We start from the raw sequence: 18,207 nt of genomic DNA on the forward strand, positions 1-18,207 counted from the left end.
TTTATATATAGAAAGTTGCTGGAACTCCAGTCTCACCATCTACACTGAAGTTTTATACGAATAATGACTGAGTGTTAACCAACAAAATAAGAAATTGGAAAACTCCACATATTTAAGAGCCACTGAATTTGCAGGCTTTCCACATGGAGAAGTCAAGTGTCACATCAAGCGAGATAAAAAGTTTTGCTATTTGACCTAAATGGCAAGAACAGTGTCTGCACCACCTGTCGAGCATGACGTTGGTAGCATCATGCTGAGGGTCTGTTTTGCTGCCAGTGATACTATTGCATTGCAGTTGATGGAATAATAAAAATGGAGGAGGGCGTCTAAATTCAAAACCTTCTGAAATCAGTAGCAGAATGTTTATAACTTGAAAATTATTAGGTCGGTGTCGCAACAAGACAACGTTCCCAAACACATATCATGACTGGTTTTGGGAGGATAAAGCAGACTAACATTATTCTTCAGGAAACCTATTGAAAATGTAACTTGTAAGATGGAAACCAATTTAAATTAATATTACCAACTTTTTATATCATCACGAAGCATGTAGGCTGTCTACATTGTTTCTGGATTTTTTTTAATTTAAGTATAGATTTCAATTTATTCACATTTTTAGTGTTGATCAAATCGTATAAAAAATTTATTGTATTAATTTGGTTTTATGGTTAAACAAAGGTAGAATAATGAAGAGGACATTGCATCCTGTGTACTACTAAGATATTCTTATTTTATGCTTTTTCTTATCCAACCAGTTTTCGGTTCATTTAAATGGCTAAAGGATTTCCTTATTAATCCATATTAAAATGGTCTGGTAAGTAGCCTGTGCTAGTGTATGAAATATTAGTATGATAAATTGCCTTAAAGCTACATTACAAAATATTTTTTTACACACAAATTGATCGAAAAATACACCCCAACTGTGAAATTAAGATTAAAGAGAATTGTACCATAATGACATATTACAGTCAAAATGTATACTGAAAAGGTTTGCACAGAATTCTTAATGGGACGTTCTGTCAGATGTTAATATGAGTGCATAATTCAGTAGATATTGTATCTTTCTTTACTTTGAATCCAGTGCCAGAAGCTGACAGCTAAGTGAGAAAACCAAAGTACACGTCTACTATGTTAGACCAGATCCAAAACATGTAGCGATTAAAAACTAGGGTTTAATCTGTACCTTTAGATATTTCTGATAAAAATGCTAAACAAACTTTCTCAAGGAAGTTAATGTGTTTTCTTTTATTTTATTTTTTTTTTGTGAACGTAGACTCTGCGGAATGACGTCACCCTCTTTCCTCGCTCCTCTGTCTCTGCTTGTTTCGGCTTCTCCGCGCCGCGCTGCCGCTGGAGTTAGCTCGGACCAGGGTCTGTCTGTTTGTCAGTGGTGAGAGTCACGACTCTGGGTGTTTTAAACTTCCCCCCCCCTCCACTTCACCGTCGTTCCTAAAGGAGTGGGAAAGAGTTTGACTCGCGTTTTGGATGCATGGGAGCTTCCTGGGAGCGGCGAAAGGAGAAGGTAGGTTTGACTGCTGCAGCTACCGCCTCCTGTCGTCGTCCCTCTCGGACTGTCGGGGCTTCCAGCTCAGCCCCGGCGGCCCGACTACCGCATTGCTGCCCATAGATTGGAGGCAGGCTGGTGGTTTAGGCCCCACCGACTGTGTGTCCGGTTAAACATTTGATTAATTCAGGTAGTGGTTATTTTGGCGCTTTCTTGTATCAAAGCTGTGAATACCAGCGGTACCCGGTGTCACACCGCTTTATTGCTCGCATACCTCCGTGTTGTACCTCTGCTTTAACATCATGTCATCAATTCACTCCGTTCACAAATGACCCATATGAGTTGCATTTCATTGGGCCTAACGTGATCAGACCAACAAACATGCCCACAGCTGTTAAACACAAACACAGCTGCAGATGTGATGAACGCATGTACTATTTTCACCCCCATCTAGTTTATTTGGTATGCCAGATACTTGTCAGCGACTGAGGCTGAGCTTGTATACAGTGAATTTACCTGTCATGTGTAGAGGAATCACAGAAGCACTCCCTTCATCCTTTATCGCCACTTTCCCTTCATCCTTAATTGACATCAGAAGCAGCAGCAGCAGCAGAGTCTTGGATGTAGATGTGTGCTGTTTTATAACGCTGCTACATGACAATGAGACATACTTTTCAGGTCATGTTAATCTGATATGACTCCTTATCCACCTCCCTACTGAGAGCCACGTCAGACCCCAAAGCTGGGCTAGGCTCATGATGAGCTGGACAATAGCCATGATGAGTTACTGTGGAGGATGCTGATGATTATGTGAAGGTCACAGCTCTCTTCTGCTCTTTAACTGGTAAGATGAAAAAAGTACATATATCCACAAAGTCCTGTTGGTCACCATTAGGCATACCAGTATGAGGTTCATGGTTACCTTGAGGCAGAATACTCTGGTTTCACATGATCACAGTTTATGTGCAGGAAAGCAGTGATTCCTTACGTACTGCGGCTAAAATAACTGAGTGGTTGTTCTTACGTTAATAATAATGATATTAATTATTCAATGGATAGACTTAAGCAAAAATATTTAAATGGATTGATAACAAGTCATGTTAGAATATTTTCATGGTCAGGTGAGATTCAGCTGTTTGGCCACAGTAACAATATTTGGAATCAAGATGGATTTTTCACACCAAAGAATAATACACCAAGTGTCAAGCATAGTGGCAGTAGGATCATGCTAAGGACCATTTTTCCTGCTAGTGGTAATGGTTCATTGCACAAAGTGGGTAGGCTCCAAGTCCCTCAACCTCAAAGCAAAAACTAGATGTTGACACTTGGATGCAATTTCTAAATAAAGTACAGAATAAATTAGGTAAATAGAGATTATGGTGGCTACAAGGACTGATTGAATAATAATTATTAAGAGGAGAAACGTTAGAGAAAGACTTCAACAATTTCAGAATCCTAAATTAATACCCACTAGAACCACAAATATGTAAAAAGAAAAAAAAGATAATAATAATAAAATACAACCAATCTAAGGTAAAATGAAGGATGAGAAAACTGAAGATACAAGGAATCTTAGATGACGTTAAAATTTAAGAATTACAAAGTTTACACTGGACATTTACGTTTGATGTCGATTTAAAAAAAATTAAACCTCATCCTGCAGTTTTTTCTCATCTCTTTTTCACAAGATCTGAGGAATCTGAAAAACTGGTATGATAAAATCAGTCATATATAGTGGGGTACGACTATTTATGATGAAAAACTTAATGAAAAGCACCTTACTTACCGTTAGCCAATGTAGAAACTTAGAAATTGCAGAGATGTGAACTCTCTGTCAGGATTCTTGCAGCTGACTTGCAGTTATGATACAATATTTTTACTAAGACAAAAAAGCTGAACATTGCAGTGATGTATTCATGGTCCTCAGGGCTCACAGTTCTTCATCTATTAGATGTCTGAGGAGGGCATTACCCTCCTCAGACATCTACTCAGATGTCTGCTAATCACGCATTCATTTAAATCAGGTGTGTGAAGAAACATGCAGAACAGGATGCCCTCAGGACCAGGATGAAGTAACGCTGATCTATTCTGTCTACGGCTGAGAGAGAAATGGTCGACTTAAGGCGATTTTTTTTCTTTTGTTGCTATAATGCTTAGTTTGAAACATTTTTAGTGTGAGGTAATATCGTATCTGGGTTTTTTTTTTTTAAACAAAAATAAAATATGACAGCAAGATCTAAACGGTTACATCAGTAAAATCCCAGTTAATCTAATGTTAATTCACAAATGCTTCTTGCACAAATCACTGTATTTTTCTTTCATTTCACTCTTCACTGAGTAACAGATGTTTTTTTTTTGTGAACTAGAAAAAAAGTATTTTAAATGTTCTTTATTTCTACAACCAGGTTTTTTAAGTCAGTCATTAGTCTAGAAAATAATCATCATCTTGTAATAGGTCTGAATATTTATAATTTATTACTTTACTCAGAGCAGATATTTTTTATCCTTTAAATCAATGTTTAGCAATGTTTAAGTTGCTAAACATTAACTAAAGCGTTTCTTTAGTGTCATAAAATGCTTCAAGACAGTGAATGGTTGGTGGTGGTCTCTGCTTTCTTGCTGCTTAGGAACAAACCTCTGTAAACGTCTTTGCATGGCATTTTATGTGAGGTTGATTTTTGATGGTTAAAATATTGACTTCATTTAGTAATTTAATTCTTTAGCTGTTCCTTTTTGACAAAGGAATGAGGTTTGTGGTGTGCTTCAGATTTTGACTACATTTGCAGCAGCAGCTTTGTCATGATGTAGTCACCACTGAGAGCCTGAAATGTGATCATAATTGATGCTGTGACTCATCCACCTTGGAGGGTGGCTTTAGACTTAGACTTAGACTTAGACTTGTACTTTATTGATCCCTTGGGAAGACTCCCTCAGGAAATTGAAGTTACCAGCAGCTCCCAGGCAAAAGACAAAGATAACACACAGTAAGCAAAAATACAAAAGAATACAAAAATACAAATTAAATACTAAGGTACACACTAAATGTGAGTAACCAAAACCTTAAATTATGCAAGAAACAAGGAATAAGAATATAGAATATAAATAAATATAAATACAACACACACAAAAAAATATATAAGAATTTGGCGGATAGATTGACCAGTGATATCGTAAGTAGTCCAGGTTTTATCATGGGAAATGCACACATGTCTAAGATTAAATTCAGATTTTAGACAATACTGAATCTAAATTGTTAGGATAAAAATATAAATATCTGTATTTTAGAGGTGGTTCTTCTATACTTAAAAAGCAAATGCAATGTTGTAATTGAGTACTGTCAATCCATTAGCATTTGGCTTTTCCTACCCATGCTATTATTTCATCAAGTACCTCAGAAGGCATGCTATAATGAGAGTGCTGAGAAAAATAAATCAGCCAGCCTTTCTCTGGGAGGAAACCTGGGGAAATCCAGAAAAGACCAAACGAGTGAAGAGATCCCAGTGCCAAAAACCATCATGACAAATTCCTGACAGAGGAACACAGGCGGCTAAGTTATTTACAGCTCTCCTTTCAGGTGTAGGAAGGGAGCTAAATGGATGTGAGAAAGAATCCATACAGCAAATGAAACAGAGAAAGAAAGATTTATGCAAAAGTATAAAGGTAGAAAGTCTATAGGGTCAGAGTGTAGTTAATTTAGTCAAATAAAGGTTACCAAATGAGGAATGGCTTTTAGGAAACATCATTTGCCTCTGCAACCATCTTCAAATGCAACAAGCATAAACAGGATTCAGGATTCACCCTAAATATTGCTTTGGGCTCCACTTCACTTGATATTAGAAAATCTTGCTTTTGGTAAAAGTTGTTTAGAAATAACTTTAAGCGTTTAAGAAGTGCACTGTTGACTTGATTTTTTACTTAATTATCTTATCATGAGAATCAGCATATTCCTAAAGTACATGTATATGAAAATTATGGGGTTTTTTATAATAAAGCTTTAGTTGTCATGATGACATGTTAAATTTCATTATTGATAATATTTAGAGTTTATCTCTATCAACATATTTTTGGAGTGATTGAGTTCAGTCATTAATCCGGCCCTCAATTTCCCACATCTCCTGTGACCCAAATGGGAAAATGACTGGCCAGCCTTGTTAGGAACCAGACCAGCTTCACAGCATGGTTTGAATTAAAGAGCAATAATGTTGCAGGGCTACGTTATTACACATGAACGCTGCAGTATATTTTTACGAGAAAAGTGTGTGGCCAATCCAATGACCCGTTTCAGCTGATGTGAAGAAGACAATGAGAAATCAAAGTTTCACTAAAAGAGACGGGAAATTCAAACCGGATTATTGTTCAGGTTTGTTGAAAATGCCAACATGTCCAGAAAAACAATTAAGAATTGTCAAAGATGAACGATTGAGAAAGATTGCTGCCTCAAAGCCACAGAGGCCAACCAGACATCACTGTGTTGTTTTATATAACAGGAGCTTATTATTTTTCATCTCTATTCCCAAACAAACTGTGCTTTTTTGTTAAACACAGTACTGTCTTTGTGCAAATAATATATGCAAGTTATGTTATCAAAGTTGTAATGTTAGTCAGGGCAATATATTTAAAAAAGCTGTGTATTTCTGTGTGAAAACAAACAATATAACAGGGTTTTAACACAGTCTGAATTTTTTTCAATATTTTCTAGGTCTGGCTAAGAGGGGAAAAAGAAAACGGCCTAGAAAATATTTGTGTACTTCCAGCCTTTATTTCCAATCATATATGTTTAAATCTCATCCTTCCCTTTGTTTTGCTTGTTTTTGTCATCCTGTCTATCCTTCCTTCTTTCTTTGTAGTATCTTTTCCTCCTTGCTTTTAGTTTCTGGGATCTTCAGGACATTTAAAACATTTCCACTGTAGAAACATTGTGAAAATATTGTGAAACGAAAGTAAAGAAGTCAACAAAGATTGCCTGGAAAGGCCCAGTATTTTTACAATTTTAAAAAATGTGTGGCATTACAACACGTCTCCATAAGGTCTGCGCTGCTGATTCTGTGTGTGGATTTTATCTGGAGCATCCAGACCAGCCAGTTGATGTCAAAGAGCTAAAAAAAAAAATCCATCTCCATTTAACTTGTGGCTGTTTTTTAAGGGAATGGCAAACAGCCGTGACTCGTTGCTGTTGCATAGCTACACGATAGTGTGTCTTCGCCCACATGCAAACACACACACAGAAATGACTGCCAAGAATAACACCCCTCCACTTCCTGCCCCAGGAATCAGCGCTATCACGACTGTTAGAAACCCACAAGCATGTTGTGTGTTTTCCTAACATGTATGTACTCCTGCTGTACAGTTAATCTGCCGTCAGATCACAAACATGTTCAAGCCGACGGCTGCCTCTGCTAGTCAGTGTGTTCTGTCTGTGTTTATTTAGCATGAGCGTGTCAGTCCGAGTTTGAAGATGGCATCAAGGGCCTCAGGATCTCTTCATCAAGCTTTCAGCCTTCTCTGTTGACCTTGATGTTCACATACAGTCACAGACCAAAACATTAGCAGCTTCAGCATCAGCATATCTACTCTGCTTCTGTTGTTGTAAAATGATGAAAGAGAGCAGCAAGACATGATTGTTGGGTTTTAGACTGCTCTGGAAAAGGAACAAGTAACCCGATCTCAAGCTAACCGGCCTTTGCGTGTTCTTCATCCTCTTGTTTGAGTGTTAATAACATGTTTTTGTGTGTGTGTGTGTGTGTGTGTGGACAGACTGTGCTGCTGGTCCTGACTTCTCAGCACGATGAGTGAGGCGGAGGGCCAGTTCTACAGTGTCCAGGTGGGGGACTCCACCTTCACTGTGCTCAAGCGCTACCAGCAGCTTCGTGCCATTGGCTCAGGGGCCCAAGGCATTGTCTGGTGAGATTCTATTAGAGTTTGTTTGCTGGCTGTGAAAGTATCTCAGTGCTGTAAATTTCCAGACCTTGTTCCTAATTCTTTCATAATCAGGTTGTTTTTAGGTCATTTTGTATTTTTTTCTACTGTGCAGTTATTATAAAGTCATTAGGCATAAGCAATCTATTCCTGATAAAAAAAAAAGGTTTAGCACTCTTCAAAATATCAAGTTGGTGTTTACAGCCAAGACTTTCCTCTTATATTATGAATAGTTATTGTACCTCATTTTATAAAATGTTTGAGTTGATGTCTTTGAAAAATGAAACATTTTTTGGTTATTAAATGCATCTTGCAGGGATACCAGACAGTTAATGTTAAAATGTAGAACAGCGTCAGACCAAGATGATGCTATTAGTAGAGATGAATTGATCAACTATAGCTGATCTGCATTTCTGCTGTGAACAATCATTACTAGTCACAGCACAGAAGATATAATGCAATGTGTTTGAGAGAAAAGTCACCCTAAAATGCCTTTTAGTTTCATTTTAAAACAAGTGATATTTTTACAGAGTTGTCACCTAGAGTGGTGTTTAAAAACCTTTATTAGCGGCTGCTACCATAAGTAACACAAGTAAGCCATCATTTAATTGCTACATTTGCATTTAAAAAGATTTTTTTTCTATATTTTGTTTTCCAAAAGAAACCTAAATCTAACTTTTACTTAAAAATGTTTACACTGGAACTTTCTGTATTTATAAAACAATAAGTATTTCTTTGAACTATTTGAGTTTTTGTGTTGTGGAAATTCTTTGCAGATGTGCTATAGAAATACACTGCAAACGTGCTAAAAGCAGCAGCAATTTGTCCAAAGTCAAGATCCACAGGTTGCAGAGCAACTTTTCTGTAATATTTTCAGCTCTTCTTTTATTTGTTGTGGTTTTGCTCCCTATTGAAACTTGCAGCCTAAAACAGCAACTGATGTGCCTCCATAGAAAATCTTGTTTTCTGAAAGTTTCTTACAGCTTTTGTGATTCCTCTAGGAACACTTTACTGTCAATTTTTCACATAAAAGGGTTGTTGTTACCGCAACATGTTTCCGCTTAGAAAACTCCCCAGATTTTTTATTTAAATTTCTGACATTTCAGATTTGTTTTCTTAACAAGAGTAATTATAAAAAAGTTTCAAATGACTAGCTTTAGAAAACTTTGGATGTGTTTCTAATGATTCTCAAAGCCAGCCTAGATAGAAGTGCTATTATTTAGAAACTTAAGCTCTACATCTTAATGGATGTATAATATTACATTATTAATACAGTCAAAAATAATTTTAGCTGGTTCAGTACTCAGCTTGAACACGTCTTCTGTGTAATCCTATTTTGGATTGTTACCAGTAACCTTACCATTGTTTGAAGGGCTGCACACTGATCTCTCTTGTTTAAAATGAGAGAAACTCAGTAAAAATGTAACTTGGCTGTTTTTTTCTTTCTGCCTTGAGGCGAGGAAGTGCTTCTCTCAGTAAGAGTCACATATGTGCTTCTAACCTTTTTTTTCTCTTTAATTTTTTATGAAATGTGTGACTAGCTCTGCTCTGGATACAGTCCTCGGTATACCAGTGGCTGTGAAGAAGCTGTGTCGGCCCTTTCAGAATCAGACCCATGCAAAGCGGGCCTACAGGGAACTGGTGCTGCTGAAATGTGTCAACCACAAAAATGTAAGATTTAATGCAAGGCAACAGAATGTTATTTTTGATGTAAAGATGCAAATAAGCTTCAATAAATATGTGATTTAATTAGTTATGCAGCAGGATAAAGCTGGTGTAAGATCAAATCATTCTTTGGGAAGAAACTCTGGAAGTCACTGCATAAAATACTTTAAAAAATGAACAGGTCTGAGAGGAGAAAAGAGTGAGCTCTGTGCAGTGAAGTGGATGGGAGAGTAACAGAGTGAACTAATGGCCTGTTTTTGTGCTCGCAGATCATCCGTCTGATCAATGTTTTCACGCCTCAGAAGTCTCTGGAGGAGTTCCAGGATCTGTGAGTGACAGCGGAGGCTTCTTTAGAGCTTAGTCCAAATATTTTATCCAAATTTCATTTTCTGTCCATTTTTTTCCAGTTTCTTTTTTATTGTTTCTTGGTTTGATTTTCTAATAAATCTTTGCTTGCATCATTCACGCCTCGTCTCCTTTAGTTACCTGGTGATGGAGCTGATGGATGCCAGCTTATGTCAGGTGATTCACATGGACCTGGACCACGAGAGGATGTCCTACCTGCTCTATCAGATCCTTTGTGGCATCAGGCACCTGCACTCAGCTGGGATCATCCACAGAGTAAGTCCAGGTGTTTGTGCTTTGAGCTGAATCGACACAGAACATGGTGCATTTTACTTCCCTCTCTTTTGTTAAAAGTATTAAGAAAAAATGTGGAGATGCCTGAATACAAAATATCCTTAACTCTCCTCCCTAGTCATTAAATGTGAAGGAAAAGGGGAAAGATATGTAAACTCCATAGTTTAGTAATTCTTGTTCATTCTGTAGTTTGACTCCTGGATGCTTCAGTATGCAAAGGAGTTCATGGTCAACTCCGTTATTTCAAGATGCCCATATCCTATGGGAAACAAGGGCCAAATCATGCGCCCTCTGCCACCTTGCTTGATAGTTGGTGGAGACAACTCTTCTGACATTCTTTTTGATGTTTCATGGCTCATTCAGAGGCAGCTTTGTATGTTCCACTGCCATATTTTGAATTATTAAAGATAAATGCTCTGCTGCTGTCTTCCAAACAAGCCGCACTTATTCTGTTTTCATGATTTTTCACATTTAACCCACTGACTGGAGTCTGTAGAGCCTGAGATGGAGCTCCCAAGTTCCCTATAAATTTTTTTCTGAGCATTTCACTGCCTACACTTTCTTTGGGTAAAGTCACTGAGATGTAAACTCTGAGGAACATTACCTAGCATCTCTTGACAGTCTTTTTCCAGTGAATGTGGGTTTTTTTCCCTGTAAAATGCTTTTGTTGTTTTCCTCTTCAGGATCTGAAGCCCAGCAACATTGTTGTGAAGTCTGATTGCACTCTGAAAATCCTTGACTTCGGTCTTGCACGGACAGCTTGCACAAACTTCATGATGACCCCCTATGTAGTAACCCGATACTACCGCGCCCCAGAGGTCATTCTGGGCATGAAGTATAAGGAGAATGGTGAGAAAAAATACCCACCAGATTTTCACAGAAATTAATAATTTTCAAACAGGAACATAAATATATTTCGTATCTTTATAGTTTTCAAGTTTCTGCTTTACAATTGAAAACAATTTCAACTGCCTGTTCTTGTTGATCCAGTTATGCTGTTAGTTTTCTGTGTGGTAATTTTAGCCATTCAATGTCATTGAATGCTTTCAATCTGCAACTACTCTGCTTCAGTGGACCTGTGGTCAGTTGGCTGCATAATGGCTGAAATGATCTGTCATAAAGTCCTCTTTCCTGGAAAGGACTGTATCCTTCCTTGTTACTTCAAGAAAACCTTCATTTAAATGTTTCTGATGTTTTTCTTCTGTTTTATTTTTCTTTATCTTTGAAACGCATCCCAGAAAGACTCTTTTAGGATTCTTTCAGAAATACTTTAGATATATATTTTGTACCTAGTAGTTTAGTCAGTCACATAATTTTTAAACACTAAAACTATGTTATGTCTCCATGCCCTGGTAGTTGCCAAGGAGATGAATAAAAGTGACTTTGCAGGGCTTCTTGGTGTTACCATTTCATGCAATACAAACGCCTATCTATATCATCTCAGATTTACACTACATGCGTCATTGCTGCGCATTATACCGGTGGAGCCAAGTTGCTCCTGACCGGCCAAAACTAGAGCACGGACATCGGTGCGTCAGAAAACGCCAGCAGTCTCTGTGACATTGCTTAAAAACATGTAACTGAACACAATATGTCACTTTAACATGGATGAGGGTCCCCTCATGTTTGACCATTTCTAAAAAAAATTCAACTTGTAGTGCATTGAATTTCTTCTTATCATTATTTTAAATAGCCACGTAAACAATGCCATCTTAATTATTTTCCTGCCTAATCCAGAATGTCACTTGGACATTTTTTTGGCTCTTTTCTTTTTTCACACTGGGGAATTTTTTTAACTGACTGCAAGAAAATCATTTATGTAGACATTTTTTTTCAGTGAAACATTGTAAAGATTTTAGAAATGCTGTGTGTCTGTATGGTTCCACTTCTTATCATGTGGTGTGTACCCATATGCACCTTTGGGGATGTGTACATGAGCAGTTGATGAAAGCAGGGGTCTCTTGTGGACTGGAACAGGTGATAGAAAAATTAAAGTCAGTCAGTCGAGCAAAAGGAGATGTAAACATTGCGATTATGCTTTAAGAGCAATCCACACAAAGTAAATCGTTTTAGATAGATCTGTTTATTTGTTACACAGCCATAACTTATGTCAAATATCACTGCCTAATTGTTGCTGTGTTATATAACCCAGTCATGCTCTCAGAGGCACTGATGAAAACACTCAGTGTGAGAGGGTGTGTCCCCCCCCCCACATTCTGTTGAGATGCATACAGCCTTAAAAAAATCCCTGGTGTACTCTGTGCAAAGTTTACATTTATGATTCATGTGATATTTGTGAAGAATCGACTTGGAATTATGTGCAGGGCTCTGGAGATTTTATCAGAGGCATAGGGGGCTTTCAGCTTGAGGGAAAGTGGACCGGAGGAAACAGTAAATGGCCATTTGCCACTTAATAACGCTCCCGAGCAAACAGGCAACTCAAGAGAGTGAGGGTAAAAGACAAACTCCGTCCTCCTCTGTTAAAAACACACACACTCACACACACGCATGCACACACAAAGAGAAAGTAAGGGAGAGAGCAACAGCTGTGTAAACTGATAAGCGTAGGCGAGAAAAAGGCCTGGAAGGCAGCAGCCGGTTTGAAGCCAGACTGAAGATGTGCACCGCATGAAGAAATCAGCAGAACATTTCTCTGAAAACAATGAGGCGTGGCATTTTTACATCTCAGTGTTTGTCAGTCAGAGCAAACCATATGTCTGTACTTCATCTGTACAGCCTTACTGTGACGTGTTACTGTGTATTTGTTTGTTGTTGTTTTTTTATCATTTCAGTGCAATAATTTTTGTCTGTGGGATTTTGTGTGTCACATTTGTGTGTGTTTTCTGTTCCCAGTGGACATCTGGTCAGTGGGGTGCATCATGGGAGAGATGGTAAAAGGCAGCGTCATCTTCCAGGGCACCGATCGTATCCTTCACTCTTCTCATTGTCTCTGTGCCAGTTGGTGTCTAACATTCAGAGCGTTCTGTCTTGTAGTCCTTCAAACACATCAAGATGTTTTCTGTTATTGTCATAGAAATTCATTTCATTTTAAAGCAACCTTGAGTCCTGAAAAGCGCTATGGAAGTCTGACGTCATAGATCTTCATATTTGTAGATTTAACCCTACTATTTAGAGCAGATCTGGGTTTAAGCTAAGATTTTATGTGTTCCCGCCAATGTTTATTAATCAGACAATTTCTGGTTCAGACGACTGCAGTTTCCCTAATTGACAGATGGAATCAGACGGAAATAATTCACATCATTAGCATTTATAGTGTTTGTCTCTGTTTCTAATTATCACCTCTCACTTACCAGGGTCTGCGTTGTAGGCGAGTAGCTTTGAATGGATTCAAGGCAACAAGTGTGATACCAGGTTATATCGCTTTTCGTCCTGCAAGATAATTGCCTTCGCTTGTATTTATGTTCTGTTGGGGACCAAACCGAAAAATGTCAAGATCCACTTGATGAATCTGAGCCTCCCGCCCAGCCCATTTCTCTGACAAACATGGAGAGCTAGATGGATTCTCCACTCCTTGATATTTATCAGTTGTTAAAGTACAAATGCCTACATTTAAGTACAGACTGTCAGATGCCTACTTGATGTAGCACTGCACCATATAGCCAGCAGCAAACTAAAATGATCAGATGATGAATCCATTTTTTTCTTGGCTTATTTTAAGAACTATTCTGGCCTTTTCATTTGTTTAATGAACAGAAAAGGAACAAAAGATGACAGGAAAAGGGCAGAGAGAAAGAAATTAGCCTGAGAATCGAACCAGGGACTTTAGCCTCTTCACGTGAAGCATCTGCTCTACCACTGATTCAGTCAGATGGCACCATACTAAAAAATATTTTAACATGAAAAGAATATTGAAGTATTTGACCGGATGCTTTGTAAAACCACTTTTTGCTGCAGCTGCAGGTCTTCGGGAGTATGTTCTTTATTAGTTTTGCATAACCATATAATAGAGTTGTGTTTTTTTTACATATTCTTAGTAGTGGCAAATTGGCAAAATCTGGGAATGAAAACTTTTTACAGATTTTTAAGACCTGGACTTTTACTAGGTCATTCCAGCATATAATTTGCTTTTGCTCCACACCGTTCTGCTGTAGCTCTATCTGTATGTTTAGTGTTGTCGTCCTGCTGGAGTCTCAAAGCTTTTACTTGCCTTAAACGTTTATTGTTTGTTTGTTTTTCCAGTGTTGTCCTGTGTTTACATCCATCTTTCCATCAACACTGACCAGCTCCTTGTCCCACAGAATGATGCTGCCTCTACTGTGCTTTATTATAGGGGTTGGTTTCACAGTGTTTGTAGAGACACACTGAGTATTTACTAATCAGGTGGCTTATAAAGCAATTGGTTGCACTGGAGTTGTTTAAGGGTACCATAATAAATCGGGCTATATACAAAGGTATTTAAATTATTACATTACATCCATGTAAATGGATACGTGTGTATCTCTGTTTTCAATAATGACACAATCAATCAACAAATTTGTGTTGATCTGTCACATAAAATGTTAATATTGAACATTGTGTCTAAGTGATGACACGTAAAAAGGTTCAGTTGGTGTGAGTACTTTTGCAAAACACTGTAAAGGTTATGGTTCCTAATTAGGTTTTTTGTTCATATTAAATTTATTGACACTTTTAACCACTTTATGGCCCACTAAAATCTTAGCACTGATTTCTTGTTTTATATTCTTTGTTTAAATTTTCAGGCTTGTCTTTTTCACTTTCATTTATAATTGTAGTGTACATGCCTACAATTTTCCATAACAAACGACTTTGTCCAGACATCGACCAGTGGAATAAAGTGATTGAGATTCTGGGTACGCCCAGTCTCGAGTTTATGAACCGACTGATGGAGACCGTAAGGAACTATGTGATGAACAAGCCGCAGTATCCAGGCGTCAGCTTCACAGAGCTGTTCCCGGATTGGGCTTTCCCTTCTGAATCTGAACAAGACAAAGTGAAAAGTAAGAGCTTCGGGAACTTAAACAAAACCAATACTTTGCATAAATGCTGGCCTGGGAAACAAAAGTCACCAATTTGTCCCCAGAGATGTTACAGACACGGTAATGCTTGTCCTGTTTTGCCTAACCAGCTGTTCAAGCTCGGGATCTGCTCTCCAAAATGCTGGTCATTGATCCGGAATGCCGTATCTCGGTAGAGGAAGCCCTTCATCACCCCTACATCCACGTGTGGTACGACCCTGCAGAGGCGGACGCGGTGAGGAAACTAGTGGTAGACTTTCTCAGCACAGGAACAGTGCTAGCGATTACTCTGATGGATCTGTTCCCTTTTGTGTTTCAGCCTCCTCCTCAGATTTCAGATAAGCAGCTGGAAGAGAGAGAGCACACCATCGAGCAGTGGAAAGGTGGTGCACCGCCCTCTAGGGACGCAAAACAGCATTAGATTATTTCCAGGGTTTCTGCAGTCTCCAAGTCTGGAATTTGGAAATTTTGTGTTTTGCAGAAATTACAGAGACAATGGAGTATAACATTATTTGTAATTCCAGATTCATTGTTTGCATGATGAATATCTAAAGCTTAAAAAAAATAAGCTGCTTCTGACAACCTGCCTCTTATGCAGTTTTTTTCAATATATGTTGCAAATGAACTATTAGAATTATCCATTCATCAGTCCATTCATACCTCCTGCAGTCTCCCCAGTTATCTGTTGATCCATTGATCTATTCCTTCATCCCTGTATTAATTAGTTTTTTCATCTATCCATTTTTGCATCAGTTTATCTGCCTTTCCATCCATCCATTTGTCATCTAGCCTTCCATCTGTCTTTATCTCCATCAGTCTCTCCCTCTCTTCCTTCATTCACACTTCCGTCCATTAGTGTGTACCTCCATATATCCATCCCTTAATCTGCCAACACATCCATCTGTTCCTTCTTTCTTACATTTCGTGTTTTTTGCAGGCATTACATTTGAACCCTGAAGTAGAAAAATAACCTCTGAAATCTATAAATTTGAAATCTGGATTATGTCTTATAATATTTTGATCATTCTTTTTGAAGGAACACACAGAAATTATATGCCCATTTTCTCATGAAATATTCTGATTGTAGTCATTTGCATGGATATCCCGCTAGTAAAAGAGACGGGATGAAAATATCAAACAAGCTCTTAATTTTGTGTGGCACCATTGGAAACGCAAAAGCTTTAAAAAAGCTTTTATGTTTTTGTGTAGTTTACTATTATTAGAAATGCAGACATAACATTTATTTACCTACAGCTTCACAAATCTTAACAGAAAGACCCGAAATAACATTTGACCATACTTCTTCTATTTCTGCACAGAACTTATTTATGAAGAAGTGATAGACTGGGAGGAGAGGAACAAGAATGGTCTAATGAAAGAAGACTGCTCAGGTTGGTTCAGATCATGTGCCACCGTTTCTGTCTTAAAGTGGATGGAAGTGTGCTGGAATGAGCTGCTGTCAGAAGGGTTTCACCTGGAGGGTTTTAATCACCGTCCTGGTTCTGTCTCACGTGTCGCGTCTCAGATGTGGCGTCCGGTTCCGCTTCCCAGTCGTCCTCGGCCAACGACATTTCGTCCATGTCCACAGAGCACACGCTGGCGTCGGACACAGACAGCAGCAGCATCGACACGCTGACAGGGCCGCTCGACGAGAGTCAGTGAACGCCTCAATGTCCACAGCTCTTCATCTGCCTCTGTTTAGGTTTTATCCCCTCTAACTTGCGTTTCGGTTCTTTTCTCTCAGTGAAGCAGGTTTTTTTTTTGTTGGTTTCCCATTTGTGATCAGGTGGATCTTGTTTGCGACTGTTGCCTGGAGGTCAGAGTTATGTTTGTGTAAAAAAAAAAAACGAAAAACATTCACTCTTCTTTTTCTTGGTGAATGTTTAACTTGATCATCTATAAAGTTTGTGGTGTAGGTGGGGAACTAGAGGTTTGCATTGTATGCCTGTGTTTTAATAGTTTTTATTTTTTTTTTAGAAAACGTCATTATTGTCATCTAATAAGGGCAAACAAGGACTAAACAACCGTTTGCCACTCTGTTGCATGTTACGCCAAAAAGAACAAAAGCTTCTCAACCATCTGAAGTTCATCTGATGGTCCAATGCTGATCTTATGAATTAGAACCCTTAGCACGCTGAAAGTATTGCAGATGTCCACGGTGGTGCTATCTGCGCTGAAACGTTTTTGTTTTTGTTTGTTTTTCATGAACCGGCACGTGTGATGTGGATTTTGAGCTTTTTACTCCAGGCCGCTGTAGTTTCAGTGTTCAATTTTGTTTCCTCATTTGTTGTACTGTATGTAGAGCAAGAATCACAAAATTCAATTTAAGGTACTGATGACAAATGTGTATAAGCGGATCATAATCCTATAAATCTGAAAGAGGCATAGTGATACATGTATTTATGTATATTTTTTTTGTTCTTGCAAAATTTTGCACACAAGCCACATTATAGCCCGTTAAAAACATTTAAAAGGCAAATAAAGGCATGGGCTGCTCTTTTTCTAAAGCATTCCTTTAGTACTGGGAGAGTCACCAAATTAGTCATAAAGCCAGAACACATGTAGGATTCACCTAAAGGCAGCACAAAATGAAGATGTTTACCTTGCATGAAGGCATCACACCTTCAGGATACTGTGGGTCTGAGAGAAATCCATCCAGATCTGTGTTTTTCACTTGCAGTATCACAATGCATATTGTTCCGACGGAGTATTGTTTGCTTTGTTTTGTTTTTTTTTAATCATTATTTTAAGTCTGTATGTGTGATGTACAAGTTGTACAGTGCTGTCCTTATTTCCTATGAATCATCACTTAAGACAGCAGTTGCCCCATTTGTAGAGGACGAGTTCGTGGGAGAAGTTTGCCCAGCAACAAGGGCCTGTTTAAGAGACCGTGGAGACCTGCAACTCGAAGAAGAGCCTTTTATATGAACTGCAGAGCTGCTTTTTGCCTAAATGATTGCGCAGTGTGTTGAATAATCAGAATTATGACACTACAGAGCCACTGAGGACTTAAGCACCACATTGTACACCAACATGGTTTTTATTCTTTCTGTCATGCCTTAAACAACCTGACGAGTGGCCAACTCATTCTGTAATTCCTTAGCTCTTCTCTGAGCTATCTGAGATGTGTGACTGCAATGACCACAATATTACTTGGCCAACATCTTTACCCAAACTAAAATCTAATAAAGTGGACATCAGTGATTCTTCTTGTTGGTTGTGACGTTCTTTCTTATCACAGCAAATACAAATATCAAAATGTGAAACTATGTTAGATTCTTTACACTAGAGTTGAATTTCTAGTGTTTATGTTCGTTTTAATAATTTTTCTCACAACTAATAGAAAACCAACTTAAAACAAAATACTTAATTATAATAAGACAGGAAATCATTTTAAATTTAGAAATCTAAGTCCTATGTGCTTCACAGCGTCTCAATAATCTTTATCTCAACAGTTTCTCTCTTTCGGTCTTGATTCCCAAGTGA

The 18,207-nt window shown here is 38.2% G+C and overlaps 1 protein-coding gene across 2 annotated transcripts; it reads left to right on the forward strand.

The window, feature by feature from the left end:
* The first annotated feature begins 1,293 nt into the window (after window positions 1-1,293).
* LOC102237237 (mitogen-activated protein kinase 9-like) lies at window positions 1,294-17,927 on the forward strand. Of its 2 annotated transcripts, none has more exons than XM_005795315.2 (12): window positions 1,294-1,522; window positions 7,259-7,405; window positions 8,962-9,091; window positions 9,355-9,413; window positions 9,568-9,706; window positions 10,408-10,573; window positions 10,796-10,867; window positions 14,521-14,703; window positions 14,832-14,956; window positions 15,041-15,104; window positions 16,041-16,112; window positions 16,247-17,927. In XM_005795315.2, the coding sequence occupies exons 2-12, from the start codon at window positions 7,290-7,292 to the stop codon at window positions 16,381-16,383; spliced, it is 1,263 nt and encodes a 420-aa protein (XP_005795372.1). In that variant the 5' UTR covers window positions 1,294-1,522; window positions 7,259-7,289; the 3' UTR covers window positions 16,384-17,927. The 2 variants fall into 2 exon arrangements, with proteins under 2 accessions (XP_005795372.1, XP_005795371.1); XM_005795314.2 differs by lacking the exon at window positions 10,796-10,867 and adding an exon at window positions 12,578-12,649.
* Window positions 17,928-18,207: the final 280 nt, after the last annotated feature.

This window comes from Xiphophorus maculatus, chromosome 23 (genome assembly GCF_002775205.1).
Source record: "Xiphophorus maculatus strain JP 163 A chromosome 23, X_maculatus-5.0-male, whole genome shotgun sequence".
In the NCBI taxonomy this organism is placed as follows: Eukaryota; Metazoa; Chordata; class Actinopteri; order Cyprinodontiformes; family Poeciliidae; genus Xiphophorus; species Xiphophorus maculatus.

What these genes read in the sequence shown, in the direction of transcription:
- LOC102237237 (XM_005795315.2), top strand. Translation starts at nt 7,290, where the DNA reads ATGAGTGAGGCGGAGGGCCAGTTCTACAGTGTCCAGGTGGGGGACTCC. An exon ending in GGGGCCCAAGGCATTGTCTG is followed by an intron (nt 7,406 to 8,961) that starts GTGAGATTCTAT and finishes ATGTGTGACTAG; the next exon opens with CTCTGCTCTGGATACAGTCC. An exon ending in TGAACAAGACAAAGTGAAAA is followed by an intron (nt 14,704 to 14,831) that starts GTAAGAGCTTCG and finishes TTGCCTAACCAG; the next exon opens with CTGTTCAAGCTCGGGATCTG.